Raw genomic sequence first — 21,546 nt, 5'->3', positions numbered from 1 at the left:
ATAGGAAATATGTATACCTTAACAAAACTGTAATCATTTTGTCAACAAAATAAAGAGGGATATTTTGTAGCTAGTTTAGTCGCATTTTTGACCCGGTTCACCCTTCAATTATTTAGCTAGGAGGAGCTGACAGGTAAAATAGTCCAGTCGTTTAGAATTGAAAATTAACCACCCCTCCAACGTACTACAGGCTCTACATGTTAAAGATTCTTCGAAAGTTAAAAATCGAGAGTAGTAGGATAAGTTCACTCTCATGTCAAAATTCCTCTCAATACACACTTCAAACCATTCGTCATCAAAAGTCCAATTAGGAGCTCAAGGAATTACATTAGATGTTATACTCCTTGTCATTCTTGTTTTCCAATTCGCGAATATCAAGACTCAAAATGACCCGTCGGTGCAGTCGAAGGCTGTCGGAGAAACCAAGATACCTGCTCATACTGGATGGCAAACGCTCGAATCAGACCTGATCATTATCGTCTTCTATTATATCTGACATGAACATAATAGATTTCCATTCTATCTAACATGATCATTATAGGCCTCCATTCTATCTGACCTGATAATTATAGACTTCCATTCTATCTGACCAGATCATTATAGACTTCCATTCTATCTGACCAGATTATTATAGACTTCCATTCTATCGGACCTGAACATTATAGACTTCCATTCTATCTAACATGATCATTATAGGCCTCTATTCTATCTAACCTGATCATTATAGACTTCCATTCTAACAGACCAGATTATTATAGACCCCCATTTTAACTGACCAGATCATTATAGAATTCCATTCTATCTGACCAGATCATTATAGATTTCCATCCTATCTGACCTGATCATTATAGATTGCCATTCTATCAGACCTGAACATAATAGACTTCCATTCTATCTAACATGATCATTATAGACTTCCATTCTATCTGACCTGATTATTATAGACTTCCATTCTATCTGACCTGATTATTATAGACTTCCATTCTATCTGACCTGATTATTATAGACTTCCATTCTATCTGACCTGATTATTATAGACTTTCATTCTATCTGACCTGAACATGATAGACTTCCATTCTATCTGATCTGAACATTATAGACTTCCATTCTATCTGACCTGAACATTATGGACTTCCAAATTATCTGATCAGAACATTATAGACTTCCATTCTATCTGACCAGAACATTATATACTTCCATTCTATTTGACCAGATTATTATAGACTTCCATTCTATCTGACCTGATTATTATACACTTCCATTCTGTCTGACCTGAACATTATGGACTTCCATTCTATCTGACCTGAACATTATGGACTTCCATTCTATCTGACCTGGACATTATAGACTGCCATTCTATCTGACCTGAACATTATAGACTTTCATTCTATCTGACCTGAACATGATAGACTTCCATTCTATCTGATCTGAACATTATGGACTTCCATTCTATCTGACCTGAACATTATGGACTTCCAAATTATCTGATCAGAACATTATAGACTTCCATTCTATCTGACCAGAACATTATATACTTCCATTCTATCTGACCTGATTATTATAGACTTCCATTCTGTCTGACCTGAACATTATAGACTTGCATTCTATCTGACCTGAACATTATGGACTTGCATTCTATCTGATCAGAACATTATGGACTTCCATTCTATCTGACCTGAACATTATAGACTTCCACTCTATCTGACCTGAACATTATAGACTTCCATTCTATCCGACCTGAACATTATAGACTTGCATTCTATCTGACCTGAACATTATGGACTTGCATTCTATCTGATCAGAACATTATAGACTTCCATTCTATCTGACCTGAACATTATAGACTTCCACTCTATCTGACCTGAACATTATAGACTTCCATTCTATCCGACCTGAACATTATAGGCTTTCATTCTATCTGACCTGAACATTATAGACTTTCATTCTATCTGACCTGAACATTATAGACTTCCATTCTATTTGACCAGATTATTATAGACTTCCATTCTATCTGACCAGATTATTATAGACTTCCATTCTATCTGACCTGAACATTATGGACTTCCATTCTATCTGACCTGAACATTATAGACTTCCATTCTATCTGACCTGAACATTATAGACTTTCATTCTATCTGACCTGAACATTTTGGTCTTTCATTCTATGAGACCTGAACATTATAGACTTCCAATCTATCTGACCTGAACATTATAGACTTCCAATCTATCCGACCTGATCATTATGGACTTCCATTCTATCTGACCTGACCAATATCGAGGTGTTGTAATATTCAATCTTAATGAAATGGAAAAAAAAACCATATACACATGATGTTAAATTGGAATCTTTTTAGTAGCATACAAGGCAGGGTATACTTACTCTTCTAGACACCTGATACCACTTTTCATTATGAAATACTTACTCACTTATTATTGATATACTTCCTCATGTTCATTAGCTGCCACTTATATTTCGTCAATATGTTGTTAGGATTTCGGGTTTCGTTTGTACTTGGTTTATTTATTTCTATCTTCAATACCAGTACACTGATTAAGAGGAAGGTAGAGTGAATTTGGGTACAGCCAGGGAGTGACAGAGCGAAGCAAGAGCTAGTAGAAAAGACAGGGGTAACAGGAGAAAGAGGTATAGGAAAGAAAGATGGATTACAGTGTAAGAAGATGTAGGCGTCAAGAAGGTCTTGGCGTAAAGAGAAAATTAGAATCAAGTTGTTGATAGGTGATAATTAGTTTCAGTGGAGAGAAAGTAAGACGAAGTGAGAGACATTATGGGAATATTAGAAAGTAGGAGAGAGGATCAGTATCAGCGGGGTCAGACACGGGTCAAAAGGATATTCTTTTATATTAGAGGTTCTCATTGTACCTACTGCCGTGCAGTGCTTCGAATTGCAGTACTCCGATAAATTTTCTCTAATTGACTTGATACTGTCTTAATATAACGACAGCAATTGGATTTAAACAATTTTGATAAGTAGCCTCTGTGGTAAAAAAAACATTGTAGAGAATCACCTCCCTTGAAGCAAAACGTATATAATACGTTACTGTTTAATTTTTTTTAAAAATCTGTAGCAATACAAAATGTTCCGATCCTTATAATATAATAATAACAAAAAAATCACCCGACAACTTTCAAAATAGGAATCAAAGGCTGGTATAGGGGCAGTTGTTTCCGTCTGATTATCTAACAGTAGATTTCTAGACTAAACAGTCTATAGTTCCTTAAAGTTTATACAATCCGCCGAGAGTTGTGTAATATAAATATAAATATTTGGAAAAAGTTTTCATGAAAAATATTCAATTTGAATCGATTCGCAGATTGTCGTGATGAATTTTGATTTTGGCTAAACATAAGAATTATTGAATAGCATAAAGGTTTATTTTACTCGCACATTGCGATGCGATTTATCTTTAATTTAATCTAACCGGAATCTAACTGAACAATTCCAGATTATTTGAAAGCAATGATTTGGACTGATGTACTTTTAAGGTATTTGAAACTTTACTTGTTTAGGTCATTAACTAACTGGATGTTATTTTTAAGAGTGTGTTTCAGATCAGTCTAGGGTTACCTTGACCTCCTCACCCACAGGATTCCTTTCGTTCTAACTTAAAACAGAATATTCTATCTTTGACAAGAATATATCAAAGAACCTGTCTTGTATAGTTCCTTTTCAAGGTTTTTATTTTCTATTTTCTGACCACAGAAAACTGCGTTCCTGATATTACAGCTCTCTGTATCTTTCAGTGTTCATGTAAATTTAAATTTTCTAGGCGGGTTCTCCTAGACCAAATACAAATAATCTTGAACCTTAAATTCGCTAGGAATTGCCAGGATTTTGTGTGTCCAGGTGTCCAATTCTCAAGCTTTCTTGTGGTGGTCCCATAGTCCCTATACAAATAAACCTTAAATTCGCCAGGAAATGTCGCGTTTCAGGGAGTAAATTTTCTAAAATTTTCTAGCAGATGTCCCCAGACTTAAAATCGTAAAACCATGCTTCCAAATGGGCGTCCTCGGCAGCGATAACTCTATAGAGAGCACACTGTTGGGAGGGGGTACCTAAACTGCCCCCCCTCGATTGGACACCCCAACCACACCCCCGGAAGGACTTGGCTGGCTACGGGCCTGAAAACAACAACATATATATATGCTGCAATAATTTACTCTACATTGAAATTCTCAAAAACTGGTCAAATTATGGCGATTCGCATTTCTTTTACTTTGCTTCATTCATTTTGGTTTACTGGAATATAAAAAGAAATATATTTAATTTCCTAGTCAAAATTTAAACTCAATCCATCAGTTGAGACAGAAATCGGTATAAAGCAATTTGTATTGCATGGAGAAAATAACATGTACGTAAGCAGAAAGAAAGCATGAACCTGTCCAATTCTGAATCTATAGCAGGTCAAAGTCTACAAAATCTTTTTGATATTCATAAAATGAATTCAAAATCTATACTTAATTATACTCCTACTACGAATTTTGTTTTATACCTTGACTACAATAGTCACCTTTCTTGTAGCAACAGACAACTAATCTTGACAGAAAGTCTGTAAATACTAAGCCATAATGTTTACAACCTTTCTGTGGAGGGCTCTGATTGGCTGTTTGCGCGTAAAATCCAATCAAATCGTTGCATTTCGTGGTGCAAGAAAGGTGGCTATTGCAGTCAAGGTATAAGACGAACTACGTTATAGCTTGACAATGTAAAGGCTTTGGCTTTTAGATCTTTTTGGTTCTTTCTTGATCTTTTGTTTGACCTCTCAATTTTTGGACCTCTCGAATTTTTCTTTTGACCTCTGGATCTATTGGCCTCTTGATCTATTGACCTCTGGATCTTTTGACCTCTGGACCCCACATTTTTGTGATACTTACCCTTCACATCAAAATATTTTTTTTAACTCAGTCAAACCATTTTCATCATCACCAAATACTGATTTAATCTCTTCATCAGTAAAAACACCATCTTTAGCAGCGGCATTATAGGCAGCATCGAAATCAGCATCTCTGATTTCTCTCTTGCCAGACCATCCCTTTCTCACCCACCATTTTCTCACCCCACCCCACCATCTTCTAATATCACTTCTTCGGCTCAAAACCTCCCTCTCCTGAATATCGTCGGCAGTATCGATATCAGCATTTCTGATTTCTCTCTTACCCCATCTTATAACCCAAGGTGCTCTCACATCCCTTTCAGGATAAGTTCTTGGGCTCAAAACCTCCCTCTCCCGAAGTTCGTCGGCAGTATCGAAATCAACATCTCTAACGTCTTTCTTACCCCCACTCCCCGACCATCTCTTTCTTACCCACCATCTTCTCCCCCAACCCCACCATCTTCTACTATAACCAAAGCTTCTTGGGCTCAAAACCTCCCTCTCCTGCATGTCGTCGGCATTATCGATATCAGCATCTCGGACTTCTCTCTTACCCCATCTTACACCCCAAGGTCCTCTCACATACCTCACAGTATAACTTCTTGGACTCAAAACCTCCCTCTCCTGCATGTTGTCGGCATTTTCGATATCAGAATCTCTGATTTCTCTCTTACCCGTCCATCTTCTCCTTACACCCCACCATATTCTACTATAACCATAACTTCTTGGGCTCAAAACCTCCCTCTCCTGCATTTCGTCGTCAGTATCCAAATTAATTTCTCTCACTTTATCCATTTTAAGTTTAAGCGTTGTGCCTCTGTTCGTGACCTGAAACCTCCTTCTCAACCACCACCAGCTGTCGGCATCTTGACACATCATCATAATAATAGCAACGAGTAACATCAACGCAATTTTCATTCTAAAATTCAAAATAAAAACAGAACATTGAATAGTCTTAACCCCATTCCCCTTTTTTCAGAAACCACTTTAATACTTAATAAGGCACATATAAATACCATTGTACTGAACAAGATGTTTTCAACCTTTTGATGTCTACCATCTCTTTCAAGACCTTTAATCGAGTGTAATATTCCCCTTTCCAACTATAGATCTTTACTATTTCGTGATTTTTTCTTGGGTTCTCCTTGTATTTAATTTCAGAGAAATTCAAGCCTCCTTTAACTAAAATGAGATTTGACCATACCAAACTGTGCTAAACACATCACCATCTTTGAGTTTTGCATGACAAGCATTTATCAAGGTATCGTTCTATTTAGATTATATATAATTAAAATGGTATACTTACTTGTTAGATGCAGATTCTTTTTAGAAATTCAAATTAATATACTTGTGTTTGGACAATCAAATTTATGCTGAATTATCTTCGTTTTGCTCCGCAATTTATAATCCATTCTTGTTAATATTCATTTATTTCTTTTCAAATTTAAACAGGCATCCCTTTATGTAAGATCGCACAAAATCAACAAAAGGTATTTCTTTATTTCAAGCGATATCCTATAATGTTACGGTAATGTTTTGTCCTGATGGCGTTGGATCCTGTAATGATAAGGAAATATATTTTGGACTGACGGTGTAAGATCCTGTGAAAATATTGAAATAATTTTGTACTGACGATGGGTGATAGATCCTGTACTGATTCATTATAAGGAAATATTAGTGACAATTCTTTACAATTCATACTCTATCACACTTCATTGTCTTCTGCAGGTATTATTAATGCCACCATGCTTATTATTGGAGCCGAGTCAATTGGATGAACTTGTTGCCGCCAGCTTTCTTCTCCTTACATTTTGTTTCTATAATCACCATTCCTTCTGAGGTATCCTCAAAGGAAATTAACAGCTAGGTTTTTCGTCTGTACCTTCCTATTGTGTGTAATATTGAGCAATAATAGCGGTTGTGCTGCAAGGCAAGGCATGCTAATTCTTCTGGACACTTAATGCCACTGTTCATTGTGAAATGCTTTTCCAGATGTGATTAATATATTTACTTCTTGATAAGCTTATCAATATACATTACAAAATTCTTATTTTAGTTTTAAGAGTCCGTATTATAAGAGTGTCCTTCTCTGAAAGTGTAATGTAATTAATTCCCAGCTTTCAGACACGGTGTGGAAATATAATTATGTAAAATCAAAAAGTCAAAGGTGGAAAATTCAATGCGACGTCAATTCCTGCCTTTAAGATTATAACTTAACAATTCCTATTTCCAAAGTCAACGACGATACCTTTACATTGCAAGCTGTCAAATCATGATTGAGCCCGTTGATGAATTAGCATTTGGTTCAGAGCTAACGACGTTTTTTGGAATAAATGTCGGATATTATTTATAACCGGAAATAGAACCCATTGAGTCGTCATTCTAAAGTTTTGCTTCAAGACTATACAGGCACATACGCTTCTGGTTTCCTCCCATTTCAATAATGGAACAATTTTTTTTTTTGGCATTTACGGCGCCAATATCCCGAGACTGTGGGTACAAATAGGGGACAGACTGACTCATTGGATGACGACTTTCGAGATTGACAATTAAAATGCTGTATCTCTGAGAAAGCGCATAGTCTCAAACCTCCCCTACAACGTCTGAGATGGTTCTCTCACGAGAAAACTGATTTCTTGCATTCGGGCACATATTATTGATAAAAACGTTTAAATATCATATTTTCAATTTTGTTAGAACAAACCCTACTGTATCCCCACTGGCGCCGTCACTGTAAAGTGGACTGATGTAAGGTATTTGAGTTGGCAATTAAAATGCTGTACCTTTGTGGAAGCACATAGTCTCAACTCTCCCATACAACGTCTGAGATTGCTCTCTCACGGTTCCACCGTCCCTATACAAATAAACCTTAAATTCGCCAGGAAATGTGGCGTTTCAGGGAGTAAATTTTTCTAGAAGAGGCCCCCAAACTTCGTAAACCAGGCTTCCAAATGTGCGTCCTCGGCAGCAATAAAGATAGCAATAACTCTATAGAGAGCACCACTGAAACAATTCACAAAGTTTTCCGGGAGTGGAGGGGAGAAGCTAAACTGCCCCCCAGGTTAGAAGTTTGCCCCCTCCCCCACCCCCACCCGCGGAAGGACTTGGCTGGCAACGGGCCTGAAAACAACAATATATATATGCAGCAATAATTTACTCAACATTGAAATTCTCAAAAAATGGTCAAATTATGGCGATTCGCATTTCTTTTACTTTGCTTGCTTCATTCATTTTGGTTTACTGGAATATAAAAAAAAATGTATTTCATTTCCTAGTCAAAATTTAAACTCAAAGTAAGATCATGCTCTTTGTCACTCAATCCATCAGTTGAGATAGAAATCGGTATAAAGCAATTTGTATTGCAAGGAGAAAATAACATGTACGTAAGCAGAAAGAAAGCACGAACCTGTCCAATTCTGAATCTATAGCACGGAAAGTCTACAAAATCGTTTTGATATTCATAAAATACTTATATTCAAATACTCCTACTACGAATTTCGTATTATACCTTGACTACAATAGTCACCTGTCTTGTATCAACAGACAGCTAGAGTCCTTGACAGAAAGTCTGTAAATACTAAGCCATAATGTTTACAACCTTTCTGTGGAGGGCTCTGATTGGCTGTTTGTGCGTAAAATCCAATCAAATCGTTGCATTTCGTGGTACAAGAAAGGTGGCTATTGCAGTATAAGACGAACTACGTTATAGCTTGACAATGTGAAGGCTTTGGCTTTTAGATCTTTTTGGTTCTTTCTTGATCTTTTGTTTGATTTTTTTATCACCATAACTTCTTGGGATCAAAACCTCCCTCACCTGCATTTCGTCGGCATTGTCGATATCAGCATCTCTGACGTCTCTCTTACCCGACCATCTTCTCCTTACACCCCACCATCTTCTCCTTACACCCCACCATATTCTACTATGACCATAACTTCTTGGGCTCAAAACCTCCCTCTCCTGCATGTCGTCGGCATTATCGATATCAGCATCTCTGACTTCTCTCTTACCCCATCTTACACCCCAAGGTCCTCTCACATACCTCACAGTATAACTTCTTGGGCTCAAAACCTCCCTCTCCTGCATGTCGTCGGCATTATCGATATCAGCATCTCTGACTTCTCTCTTACCCCATCTTACACCCCAAGGTCCTCTCACATACCTCACAATATAACTTCTTGGGCTCAAAACCCCCCTCTCCTGAATATCGTCGGCAGTATCGAAATCATCTTCTCGTTTACCCCACCAGCCTTTCCTATATTTAATTTTAATTTTAATCTTTGTGTCACCGTCTTTATATTTGACCTTAAGCTTCTGTCTCCGCCTCCACCACCAGCTGTCGGCATCTTGACACATCATCATAATAACAGCAACGAGTAACATCAACGCAATTTTCATTCTAAAATTTAAAATAAAAACAGAACATTGAATAGTCTTAACCCCATTCCCCTTTTTTCAGAAACCACTTTAATACTTATTAAGGCACATATAAATACCATTGTACTGAACAAGATGTTTTCAACCTTTTGATGTCTACCATCTCTTTCAAGACCTTCGATCGAGTGTATTATTCGCCTTATCAACTATAGATCTTTACTATTTCATGATTTTTTCTTGGGTTCACCCTGTATTTAATTTCAGAGAATAAAGAGTATCTTAAATCATAATTGTCCAAAAATGTTATGCGGGACTATAAAGTGCCTTATTACTGCCCCACCACCCCTCCCCCCAAAAAAAAAATTTCAAAAATAACCCCCCAGTTTGAATTGAAAACCCCTGTAGTACACTCTCGTGCGTGACTAGGCAGTATACTACTTGACACGATGACCATTCCTTGTGATAATGGGACAAGCGTATACTTAACTGTCGGGACTACCTTGCAAGCTTCCTTTAACTAAAATGAGACTTGACAATGCCAAACTGTGCCAAGCACATCGCCGTCTTTGAGTTTTGTATCGATAAGTGACAGGAATATTTCAAGGTATCGTTCTATTTAGATTATATATAATTAAAATGGTATACCTACTTGTAAGATGCAGATTCTTCTTTAAAAAATTCAAATTATTATACTTGTGTTAGTTGTATAAACGATTTTGGACAATCAAATTTATGCTGAATTATCTTCGTTTTGTTCCGCAATTTATAATCCATTCTTGTTAATATTCATTTATTTCTTTTCAAATTTAAACAGGCATCCCTTTATGTAAGATCGCACAAAATCAACAAAAGATATTTCTTTATTTCAAGAACTCTAGCGATATCCTGTAATGTTACGGTAATGTTTTGTCCTGATGGCGTTGGATCCTGTAATTATAAGGAAATATATTTTGGACTGACGGTGTAAGATCCTGTGAAAATATTGAAATAACAGATAGATAGATGGGTGATAGATCCTGTACTATTCATTATAAGGAAATATTAGTGACAATTCTTTACAATTCATACTCTATCACACTTCATTGTCTTCCTCAGGTATTATTAATGCGAGTTACACCCTGGTATCTATGCCATATGTTACATCTATTTCCCATCATGCTTATTATTGGAGCCGAGTCAACTTGTTGCCGCCAGCTTTCTTCTCCTTACATTTTGTTTCTATAATCACCATTCCTTCTGAGGTATCCTCAAAGGAAATTAACAGCTAGGTTTTTCGTCTGTACCTTCCTATTGTGTGTAATATTGAGCAATAATAGCGGTTGTGCTGCAAGGCAAGGCATGCTAATTCTTCTGGACACTTAATGCCACTGTTCATTGTGAAATGCTTTTCCAGATGTGATTAATATATTTACTTCTTGATAAGCTTATCAATATACATTACAAAATTCTTATTTTAGTTTTAAGAGTCCGTATTATAAGAGTGTCCTTCTCTGAAAGTGTAATGTAATTAATTCCCAGCTTTCAGACACGGTGTGGAAATATAATTATGTAAAATCAAAAAGTCAAAGGTGGAAAATTCAATGCGACGTCAATTCCTGCCTTTAAGATTATAACTTAACAATTCCTATTTCCAAAGTCAACGACGATACCTTTACATTGCAAGCTGTCAAATCATGATTGAGCCCGTTGATGAATTAGCATTTGGTTCAGAGCTAACGACGTTTTTTGGAATAAATGTCGGATATTATTTATAACCGGAAATAGAACCCATTGAGTCGTCATTCTAAAGTTTTGCTTCAAGACTATACAGGCACATACGCTTCTGGTTTCCTCCCATTTCAATAATGAAACAATTTTTTTTTGGCATTTACGGCGCCAATATCCCGAGACTGTGGGTACAAATAGGGGACAGACTGACTCATTGGATGACGACTTTCGAGGTTGACAATTAAAATGCTGTATCTGTGAGGAGGCGCATAGTCTCAAACCTCCCCTACAACGTCTGAGATGGTTCTCTCACGAGAAAACTGATTTCTTGCATTCGGGCACATATTATTGATAAAAACGTTTAAAAATCATATTTTCAATTTTGTTAGAACAAACCCTACTGTATCCCCACTGGCGCCGTCACTGTAAAGTGGACTGATGTAAGGTATTTGAGACTTTACTTGTTTAGGTCATTAACTAACTGGTTGTAATTTAAAGAGAGTCTTTCAGATCAGTCTAGGGTTACCTTGACCTCCTCACCCACAGGATTCCATTCGTTCTAACTTAAAACAGAATATTCTATCTTTGACAAGAATATATCAAAGAATCTGTCTTGTATAGTTCCTTTTCAAGGTTTTTATTTTCTTCTTTTTATTTTCTATTTTCTGACCACAGAAAACTGCGTTCCTGATATTACAGCTCTCTGTATCTTTCAGTGTTCATTTAAATAGAGTTTGAGGAGTGTCTCTTAAATATAAAACACCCTGCTTTTCTAAAATGTATAATGAGAGAATAAACTAAGCCAAAATTCCCTTTAAAAATATCAGATTTTTATATTCTAGATCAAACAGCTCTTGTGTCACAATCCACTAATTTCTTGAAACCAATAGTTTGTAAGTAGAGAATTTTGTAATTCAATATTTTTACTGTTATTAATTTTTTCAGTCTGCTGTGTGGTATTCAAACAACAAGTTTGTGAAAGATTTTTAATCAATATGTTTCTGGTTTTATTACATTTCCATATCAGTTTTGGATTTTTTGGAAGAAAATCTTGACCAAAGGCAAATAAAATTATGATTTCGAACTTTCCGCCTGACATCAGTGGATTTTAAAGGTCTGTTAGGTCAAACGGTATCAAGTTAAAATCATCAATCGATCAATTTGGTCGATATGTCAATTGAAACACCACAGTTGCATCAGTTACTAGTGTTTTATTCTTTCTTAAAGATCTGAATCTTCATAGTCTTAAACTAGTCTGTAGACTAGATTTTATTTGTGGATCGATTTACCTACAGTTACCTGTTACCTACAGTAACATGTAATGTTACGCTTGTAACTTGACCTAAAAGTTGATGGAATCAGAATTTTAGATTTCGAATTTGAATATTTCAGATTTGTTGACGACTGCAATTTTTATCTAGCAGGAACAATTCAGTGTCAATGGACTGTTGTATTTTAAAGAAGAGAAACATCAGTTAAATGTCAGACACGATATTATGTAAGGGCCATAACTCTCAATAACAACATTCCAGTCTGTGTATAACTGTGTATAACTCAAATTGCTTATATAAAATAGTATCATAAAACGAAACAATCAACAAGATTGGAGTTTTTGAAAATGCAGAAGTTTGTATCTTGTGACTAATGGTAATGTCTCGATGGAATTATTAATGGTTCAGCTTTGTACTGATACCCAAAGTTATGCCATAACTATTGGCATGGTGGAAATTCTCAAAAACTGGTGATCGAAAAATGGATTGGAGCCAACTCCCATTCAAAGTGACATTTTATGCCTGGCCCTAATCGTGATTATATCCCTTTTTATTAGCTTTTATTTTTAGTACAGTAACTTTGGTCTAACTCGATGACGTCTGCTTTAATCAATCAAATTTCTACCCTCTCCTATTCTGTAACGCGTTGTTTATCAAAAGATTAATCTGGCGAATGTTCAAGAAGGCCGTCGTTAGACCTTTACTGAGGGGGCTTTACTAAAAATAAAAGCTAATAAAAAACGGAACGAAAGTTTGGTCTAACTTTAATAAGACTTTGATATCAATAAAAAAGAAAGCACTTTTAGTTTATTTTTACAAGACTGTGCGATATAACATGCGTATATCTCGGGCGAATTCGGTTGTTTCCTTTCCGAAAGGGCGGAAAGATAAAAACGATTCCTTGTTGGGAATGGAAAGCAACAAAATATATGTATGCTGCAATAATTTATTCCACGTTGACATTATAAAATCTGGTCAAATTTTGGCGGTTCAAAATCATCATTTCCATCTCTTTTCTTTTGCCCTATATAATTCCGAATCTATAGCAGGTCTGCAAAATTTGGCTGTCATGAAATAATTACAAATTCGGTGAACGACACCATTAGAAATCGTCAATACAAAGAAAGTATCGGTCTGCCTATACAAATAACCTTGAACCTTAAATTCGCTAGGAAATGTCAGGAATTTGCGTTTCCAGGCTTCTAATTCTCAAAATTTTCTTGTGCTGGTCCCACAGTCCCTATACAAATAAACCTTAATTTCGCTAGGAAATGTCAGGAAATCGCGTCAAATTCTGTAAAATTTTCTAGAGGAGGTCCTCAGACTTCAGAAAATCGTTTTTCCAGGCTTCCAATGGGCATCCTCGGCAGCATTAAAGATAGTACTAACTCTATAGAGAGCAACAATTCACAAGGGGGAGGGGGCACCTAATCTGACCCCTTTGATTGGACGCCCCCCCCCCCCATCTAGAAGAACAACAAAATATATATTTGCTGCAATAATTTACTCTACATTGAATTTCTCAAAAACTGGTCAAATTATGGCGGTTCGCATTTCTTTTACTTTGCTTCATTCATTTTGGTTTACTGGAATATAAAAAGAAATATATTTAATTTCCTAGTCAAAATTTAAACTCAATCCATCAGTTGAGACAGAAATCGGTATAAAGCAATTTGTATTCAAAATCGATGCTTAATTATACTCCTACTACGAATTTCGTATTATACCTTGACTACAACAGTCACTTGTCTTGTAGCAACAGACAACTAGAGTCCTTGACAGAAAGTCTGTAAATACTAAGCCATAATGTTTACAACCTTTCTGTGGAGGGCTCTGATTGGCTGTTTGCTCGTAAAATCCAATCAAAACGTTGCATTCCCTGGTACAAGAAAGGTGACTATCGTAGTCAAGGAATAAGACGAACTACGTTTTAGCTTGACAATGTGAAGGCTTTGGTTCTTTCTTGATCTTTTGTGTGACCTCTCAAGTTTTGGACATTTCGATTTCGATTTTTTTCTTTTGACCTCTATGGACTCCGAACCTTTATCTGATACTTACCTTTCACATCAAAATTTTTTTTGAACTTACTCAAACCATTTTCATCAACACCAAATACTGATTTAATCTCTTCATCAGTAAAAACACCATCTTAAGCAACGGCATTATAGGCAGCATTGAAATCAGCTTCTCTTGTTTTGTTTTTACATTTAAATTTATGCGACCGTTATTATTTTTATATTTACACTTCTCTTTCCCGCTGTCGGCATCTTGACACATCATCATAATAACAGCAACGAGTAACATCAAACCACTTTTCATTCTAAAATTTAAAATAAAAACAGAACATTGAATAGTCTTAACCCCATTCCCCTTTTTTCAGAAACCACTTTAATACTTATTAAGGCACATACAAATACCATTGTACTGAACAAGATGTTTTCAACCTTTTGATGTCTACCATCTCTTTCAAGACCTTTGATCGAGTGTATTATTCGCCTTATCAACTATAGATCTTTACTATTTCATGATTTTTTCTTGGGTTCACCTTGTATTTAATTTCAGAGAATAAAGAGTATCTTAAATCATAATTGTCCAAAAATGTTATGCGGGACTATAAAGTGCCTTATTACTACCCCCTTCTTCTCCTTACATTTTGTTTCAATAGTCACTATTCCTTCTGAGGTATCCTCAAAGGAAATTAACAGCTAGGTTTTTCGCCTGTACCTTCCTATTGTGTGTAATATTGATCAATAATAGCGGGTGTGGTGCAAGGCAAGGCATGCTAACTCTTCTGGACACTTAATGCCACTGTGGAGCAATTTATTTGTATTTTGGCATTGACGGCGCCAACATCTTGAGACTGTGGGTACAAATAGGGGACAGACTGACTCATTGGGGGACGACTTTCGAGGTTGACAATTAAAATGCTGTATCTCTGAGGAAGCGCATAATCTCAAACGTCCCCTACAACGTCTGAGATGGTTCTCTCACGAGAAAACTGATTTCTTGCATTCGGGCACATATTATTGATAAAAACGTTTAAAAATCATATTTTCAATTTTGTTATAACAAACCCTACTGTATCCCCACTGGCGCCGCCATTGTAAAGTGGACTGATGTAAGGTATTTGAGACTTTACTTGTTTAGGTCATTAACTAATTGGATGTTATTAAAAGAGAGTCTTTCAGATCAGTCTAGGGTTACCTTGACCTCCTCACCCACAGGATTCCATTCGTTCTAACTTAAAACAGAATATTCTATCTTTGACAAGAATATATCAAAGAATCTGTCTTGTATAGTTCCTTTTCAAGGTTTTTATTTTCTTCTTTTTATTTTCTATTTTCTGACCACAGAAAACTGCGTTCTGAAGACTGTAAATGAACTCAAGCTTCAATTAAAATTCAGCCTCAACCAGAATGACTACCAATCCATTCGTCTGAAACAAGAAGATTCCAACAGAAGACTAAATGACCAAACCAAAGCCCGCCACATTAAGAAATTCAAAGGACCTACAGCAGCAACTAAAACCACTACCATCCAAACCTATAAGAGACGAATTTCTCAGCAAAACGGTAATCAACCTAAGTGATCACCAAATAACTGATGAACAAGTAAGTGTCTTGTCCCGTGGACTTAAATTCACACCAGTTTACAGACCAAAAAACCATGATAACCTTATTGTTAGCATTGAAAGAGGATTGCGTCAACTCGCCCCTGGTGGAAATATAGAATACCTACGCCACCAAGTCACTAACCTGATAACTAAAGCCAAACCAGAAAAATCTAACCTCACCAAACAAGAACGGAATGCCATTCAAGAACTAAAGGGAAACAAGAATATCACCATCCTCCCAGCTGATAAGGGGAAGGCCACAGTAATAATGAATAAGGATGATTATGAAATGACAGTCAACAACCTTCTAAAGGACACCACCACTTATCGCCGGATAAGGAAAGATCCAACCTCATCCCTCACTGCTTCCCATAATCAGCTACTAGACAGCCTCGCCCAGAATGGTGAAATTACAGAACAACAACGGTTCTTCCTTAAACCATCTCACCCAAGACCACCATATGCCCGAGCCTCCATTAAAATACACAAAGACCCTATTAAAGCCAGACTACTAGTATGCTCCCGTGACTCCGTGTTCTATAATACCGCTCAGACCCTCGTTAAGCTCCTTGCCCCATTGGGTAAAACCGCCCAATCATTTATACAAGACTCAACCGACTTTTGCGGGAAAATCAGAAACATCAACCAAACAGGACTGTTGGTTTCGTATGATGTTGTGGACCTGTTCACAAACATCCCCAGAAATCATGCCATCACTATTCTTCGTGATCGAATTTTGAACCTAACAGACCCACTTGATACCAAACTCTCCATTGACAGCATAACCAATCTTCTTCTAAAATGCATCGAATCAACCTATTTCAGTTGGGGTGACAACCTGTATGAACAGGTGCATGGTCTACCTATGGGAAGCCTTTTCCCCCCCCCCCCCCCACCCCCCCCCTCATCACTGAAGTCTATATGACTTACTTTGAAGAAGAAGCCCTCCACACCTCACCCATTAAACCGATTTGCTGGTTAAGAAAGGTAGATGACACGTTTGTCATTCTGAACAATTCCGACGATCCACATCAACTACTTCATCACCTCAATAGCAAAGAGAATAGGATCAAATTTACAATTGAACTAGAATCCAACAACCTGCTACCATTTCTTGACGTTCTAATTAAGAAAGATGGGAACTCATTACATACTAGCGTATATCGGAAACCAACACACACGGATCAGTACATCCACTTCAACTCTAACCATCCTAACCAAGTTAAGAAAGGCATAGTATCAACACTTACTAGACGTGCGATGAACATCTGCGACTCTCAACTTATTGACAGTGAACTCAACCACCTACAGAATGTCTTCACCAACCTCAATGGCTATCCCGAAATGTTTACTAAAACCATCATCAACAAAACCCGGCAGAACCATAATACTCCGAAAGTCACCAAACCCCCTTCACCAACAACTCGTATCACCATCCCATTTCTTGGCAAAGTATCCTATCAAATAAGAAGACTGATCAAACAAACCGTAGGAATAGAAACAACCTTTTCCTCTGGACCAACAATCAAGGACATCCTTCATGCAAATGGAAAACTGGCACCCACAATACCTCTGGCACCAAAAGGATGTGTCTACAGAATCACGTGCTCCTGCAATGAAGAATATGTTGGAGAAACAAGACGCCCTCTCAATCTCAGAACGCAAGAACACCTATCCCTAGCACCTACCCAAACATCCGCAGTTTCTGAACACATCAAAAACAACCGACGACACAAAATTGGCAATATCGAAGCCCTTACTAAACACCAAACCAACAAGAAAACGAGACAATTGACCGAAGCCATTCACATAAGGAGATACCAACCGCAACTCAACAGAGATACAGGTGTTTATTTATCACATGCCTATGACCCTTTAATTAAATAAAATAACCCCACCCCAAATTTTGTATTTAGATTGTCACCGCCATCTTACTAGTTTTCTATGTTTTATTTATCATCACATGTACGATTAAAATCACCACCACCCCACCATTATAATCAAGAAATAATTTACTACATCCCCTTTAATGGTTTCTCTAATCACACACCCTTGTGATTACCCCTACATAATTGATTAATGTATTCATATTGTTTTAATCCTTGTTATTGTTGCCCCACACTATATATCCTGAATGCCTTGTTATTTTGTATCATTGCTTGATAAAGACGAAAGAATCATCGTCGAAACGTCGCAAGTTATTTATTAAAGTAATTGTTATCCATATAATTGTGTTCGTGTTAATATCATCAATTACTAAATGCCACTCAAGGAAGTTATTAGACATAAATATGGAGATGAGGCAGTAAGATTAATGAACAAAGTAACCAGAGCAGAAGGAAAGTATATACGTGTCTCTAACAACCTCACTTTCCCTTTACGTTGCCGTGACAACAAGCTTATTCCTAAAGGATTCTCCATTAGATCCCCAGTTTCATCCACAGCAGCCCACAACATCATTACCAAAGCCAGCAGGACTTTAATACGTGAAAGAATCCAACACTTCAGAAACGAGAAGCAACGCATTCTGAAGACTGTAAATGAACTCCAGCTTCAATTAAAATTCAGCCTCAACCAGAATGACTACCAATCCATTCGTCTGAAACAAGAAGATTCCAACAGAAGACTAAATGACCAAACCAAAGCCCGCCACATGAAGAAATTAAAGGACCTACAGCAGCAACTAAAACCACTACCATCCAAACCTATAAGAGACGAATTTCTCAGCAAAACGGTAATCAACCTAAGTGATCACCAAATAACTGATGAACAAGTAAGTGTCTTGTCCCGTGGACTTAAATTCACACCAGTTTACAGACCAAAAAACCATGATAACCTTATTGTTAGCATTGAAAAAGGATTGCGTCAACTCGCCCCTGGTGGAAATATAGAATACCTACGCCACCAAGTCACTAACCTGATAACTAAAGCCAAACCAGAAAAATCTAACCTCACCAAACAAGAACGGAATGCCATTCAAGAACTAAAGGGAAACGAGAATATCACCATCCTCCCAGCTGATAAGGGGAAGGCCACAGTAATAATGAATAAGGATGATTATGAAATGACAGTCAACAACCTTCTAAAGGACACCACCACTTATCGCCGGATAAGGAAAGATCCAACCTCATCCCTCACTGCTTCCCATAATCAACTACTAGACAGCCTCGCCCAGAATGGTGAAATTACAGAACAACAACGGTTCTTCCTTAAACCATCTCACCCAAGACCACCATATGCCCGAGCCTCCATTAAAATACACAAAGACCCTATTAAAGCCAGACTACTAGTATGCTCCCGGGCGGAAAGACTTCGGGTGGTAGATAAAAACGATTCCTTGTTGGGAATGGAAAACAACAAAATATATGTATGCTGCAATAATTTATTCCACGTTGACATTATAAAATCTGGTCAAATTTTGGCGGTTCAAAATCATCATTTCCATCTTTTTTCTTTTGTCTCATTCACTTTGTTTTCTGAAATATAACTAAACATATTTAACTGTCAATTTTCATGTCAAAAATATAGGATTATGGGGGTGCAAACCATTTTAGTAGCCCCTGTACCACCACTGGCGCCACCACTGCTCGGTAATATACTTTGGAAAATCTGGATAGCGCAAGGAAATAAACATGTACGTATAAGCAGAAAGATAGCATGTACGTATATAATTCCAAATCTATAGCAGGTCAAAGTCTGTAAAATTTGGCAATCATGAAATAAGTACAGATTTCATGCTAAGTGACCGACAAGATTAGATATCGTCAATATAAAGAAAGCGTCGATCTGTCTGTCTCGTTAAAAAGATATTGTAACTTACCATTGGAGGCGAGTGTCTCATACTCCTCGACTTCTACCACCCCATCTTCTGTTAAACATAATATCATTGTTTACAATATCATTGTCATTGTTTACAATATCATTATCATTGTGTACAATATCATTATCATTGTTTACAATATCATTATCATTGTTTACAATATCATTATTATTATTATCATTGTGTACAATATCATTATCATTGTTTACAATACCATTATCATTGTGCACAATACCATTATCATTGCGCACAATGTCATTATTATTATTATCATTGTGTACAATGTCATTATCATTATTATCATTGTGTACAATCAGATGGGAACACTTCAAAACATCCCCGATATAATAAAAGAATGGAAAATCTAAATTACAATAAAAAGTGTGCGACGTTTTTGGGGCGTTTGTTATCATTTCATGATCCTTTGTCTTTTTGATCTATTGACTTTTTGGCCTCTTGATCTAGTGACCTCTTGATCTATTGACTTCTTGATCTAGTGACATCTTGATCTATTGACTTCTTGATCTATTGACTTCTGGGTCTATTGACCTCTTGAGCCTTTGGAATATTGACCAATTGACCTCTTGATCTATTGACCTCTTGATCCTTTGGCCTTTTGACCAATTGACCTCTTGATCTATTGACTTCTTGATCTATTGACCTCTTGATCTATTGACCTCTTGATGTATTGACCTCTTGATCCTTTGGCCTTTTGATCTATTGACTTCCTGATCTATTGACCTCTGGATCTTTTGACCTCTTGACCCCACATTTATCTTTAACTTACCGTTCACATCAAAATTTTCTTTGAACTCAGCAAAACCATTTTCATCAACACCAAATACTGATTTAATCTCTTCATCAGTAAAAACACCATCTTTAGCAGCGGCATTATAGGCAGCATCGAAATCAGCATCTCTGACGTCTTTCTTACCTGACCATCTCTTTCTTAACCACCATCTTTTCCACCCACCCCACCTTCTTCTACTATAACCATAACTTCTTGGGCTCAAAACCTCCCTCTCCTGCATGCCGTCGGCATTATCGAAATCAACATCTCTGACGTCTCGCTTACCCGACCATCTCTTTTTCACCCACATTCTGCTCCACCCACCCCACCATCTTCTACTAACACCATACCTTCTAGAGCTCAAAACCTCCCTCTCCTGAATATCGTTGGCAGTATCGATATCAGCATCTCGTTTACCCCACCAGCCTTTCCCATCTTTAATTTTAATTTTAATCTTTGTGTCGCCATCCTTATACTTGTACTTTATCTTCCTTAATTCGGCTTCTTGACACATCATCGTTATAACAGCAACGAGTAATATCAAACCAATTTTCATTCTTAAATTCAAAAAACGAAAACAGAAAATTACCATCTTTACAATGTCAAGCTTTCACGAAATTCGTCTTATACCACTATTCTACGCTAGCGAATACAGTTGATCAGAGCTCTCGACAGAAAGGTCTTTAAACAAAAAGGTACAATATTTACAGTCTTTTCGTCGATGGCCCCGATTGGCTATACTCGCTTGCGTACAAACCAATCAAATCACATAACTAAAATAACCTAATGATATTAAGGTATTATAATAATTTCGTAATACCTTGACATTGTGAAGATCATTACATGTCAGATTGACCACAAATAACACATTGCTCCAGGTTATTATGGTGACTTACTAGACAGTGCAATACTACTTGGCATGACGATAATTTAAATGTGTTCTGTGAACTATTGGGAACAATTGGCTAACTGTCAAATTAACATGCCAATCAGTCTATTTGGATTCTATAAAATTCGAAAGGTATTCATATACTTACTTGGTAGATAAGAGTCTGCTTTAGAAATTCAAATTTGAGA

At 36.9% G+C, this 21,546-nt stretch overlaps 2 protein-coding genes across 2 annotated transcripts in view; both read right to left on the bottom strand.

Annotated features, from left to right (window-relative positions):
• Window positions 1–4,161: 4,161 nt before the first annotated feature.
• On the bottom strand, window positions 4,162–9,990 carry LOTGIDRAFT_239520 (hypothetical protein). Its single transcript, XM_009056672.1, has 6 exons — window positions 9,918–9,990; window positions 8,708–9,290; window positions 8,300–8,331; window positions 5,594–5,812; window positions 4,895–5,061; window positions 4,162–4,259 (listed from the first exon to the last, which is right to left on the bottom strand). Exons 2-5 carry the CDS (start codon window positions 9,287–9,289, stop codon window positions 5,058–5,060), a joined length of 837 nt encoding a protein of 278 aa, XP_009054920.1. The 5' UTR covers window position 9,290; window positions 9,918–9,990; the 3' UTR covers window positions 4,162–4,259; window positions 4,895–5,057.
• A 9,232-nt stretch (window positions 9,991–19,222) lies between these two features.
• The window catches only part of LOTGIDRAFT_239519 (hypothetical protein), a 4,719-nt gene continuing 2,395 nt past the window's right edge, over window positions 19,223–21,546 (bottom strand). The window contains exons 2-4 of the mRNA XM_009056671.1: window positions 20,467–21,026; window positions 19,680–19,727; window positions 19,223–19,335 (exon numbers count right to left, since the gene is read on the bottom strand). Of these exons, the coding sequence (XP_009054919.1) occupies window positions 19,295–19,335; window positions 19,680–19,727; window positions 20,467–21,025 (648 nt within the window). The 5' untranslated portion in view covers window position 21,026 and the 3' untranslated portion in view covers window positions 19,223–19,294. The remainder of the gene's footprint in view (window positions 19,336–19,679; window positions 19,728–20,466; window positions 21,027–21,546) is intronic.

Source organism: Lottia gigantea (genome assembly GCF_000327385.1).
Source record: "Lottia gigantea unplaced genomic scaffold LOTGIsca_283, whole genome shotgun sequence".
NCBI classification, from domain to species: Eukaryota; Metazoa; Mollusca; class Gastropoda; family Lottiidae; genus Lottia; species Lottia gigantea.
The sequence above is the reverse complement of the archived record's forward strand: the minus strand, read 5'-3'. Positions and strand labels throughout refer to the sequence as shown.

Excerpts from the sequence above, each read along its gene's own strand:
- LOTGIDRAFT_239520 (XM_009056672.1), bottom strand. The coding sequence starts at position 9,289 with ATGAAAATTGCGTTGATGTTACTCGTTGCTGTTATTATGATGATGTGT. Across the intron at positions 8,332-8,707 it reads ACAATGCCGACGAAATGCAG|ACTTTCCGTGCTATAGATTC; the intron begins GTGAGGGAGGTT and ends ACGATTTTGTAG. Across the intron at positions 5,813-8,299 it reads ATAGATTCAGAATTGGACAG|AATGAAAATTGCGTTGATGT; the intron begins GTTCGTGCTTTC and ends TTTGAATTTTAG.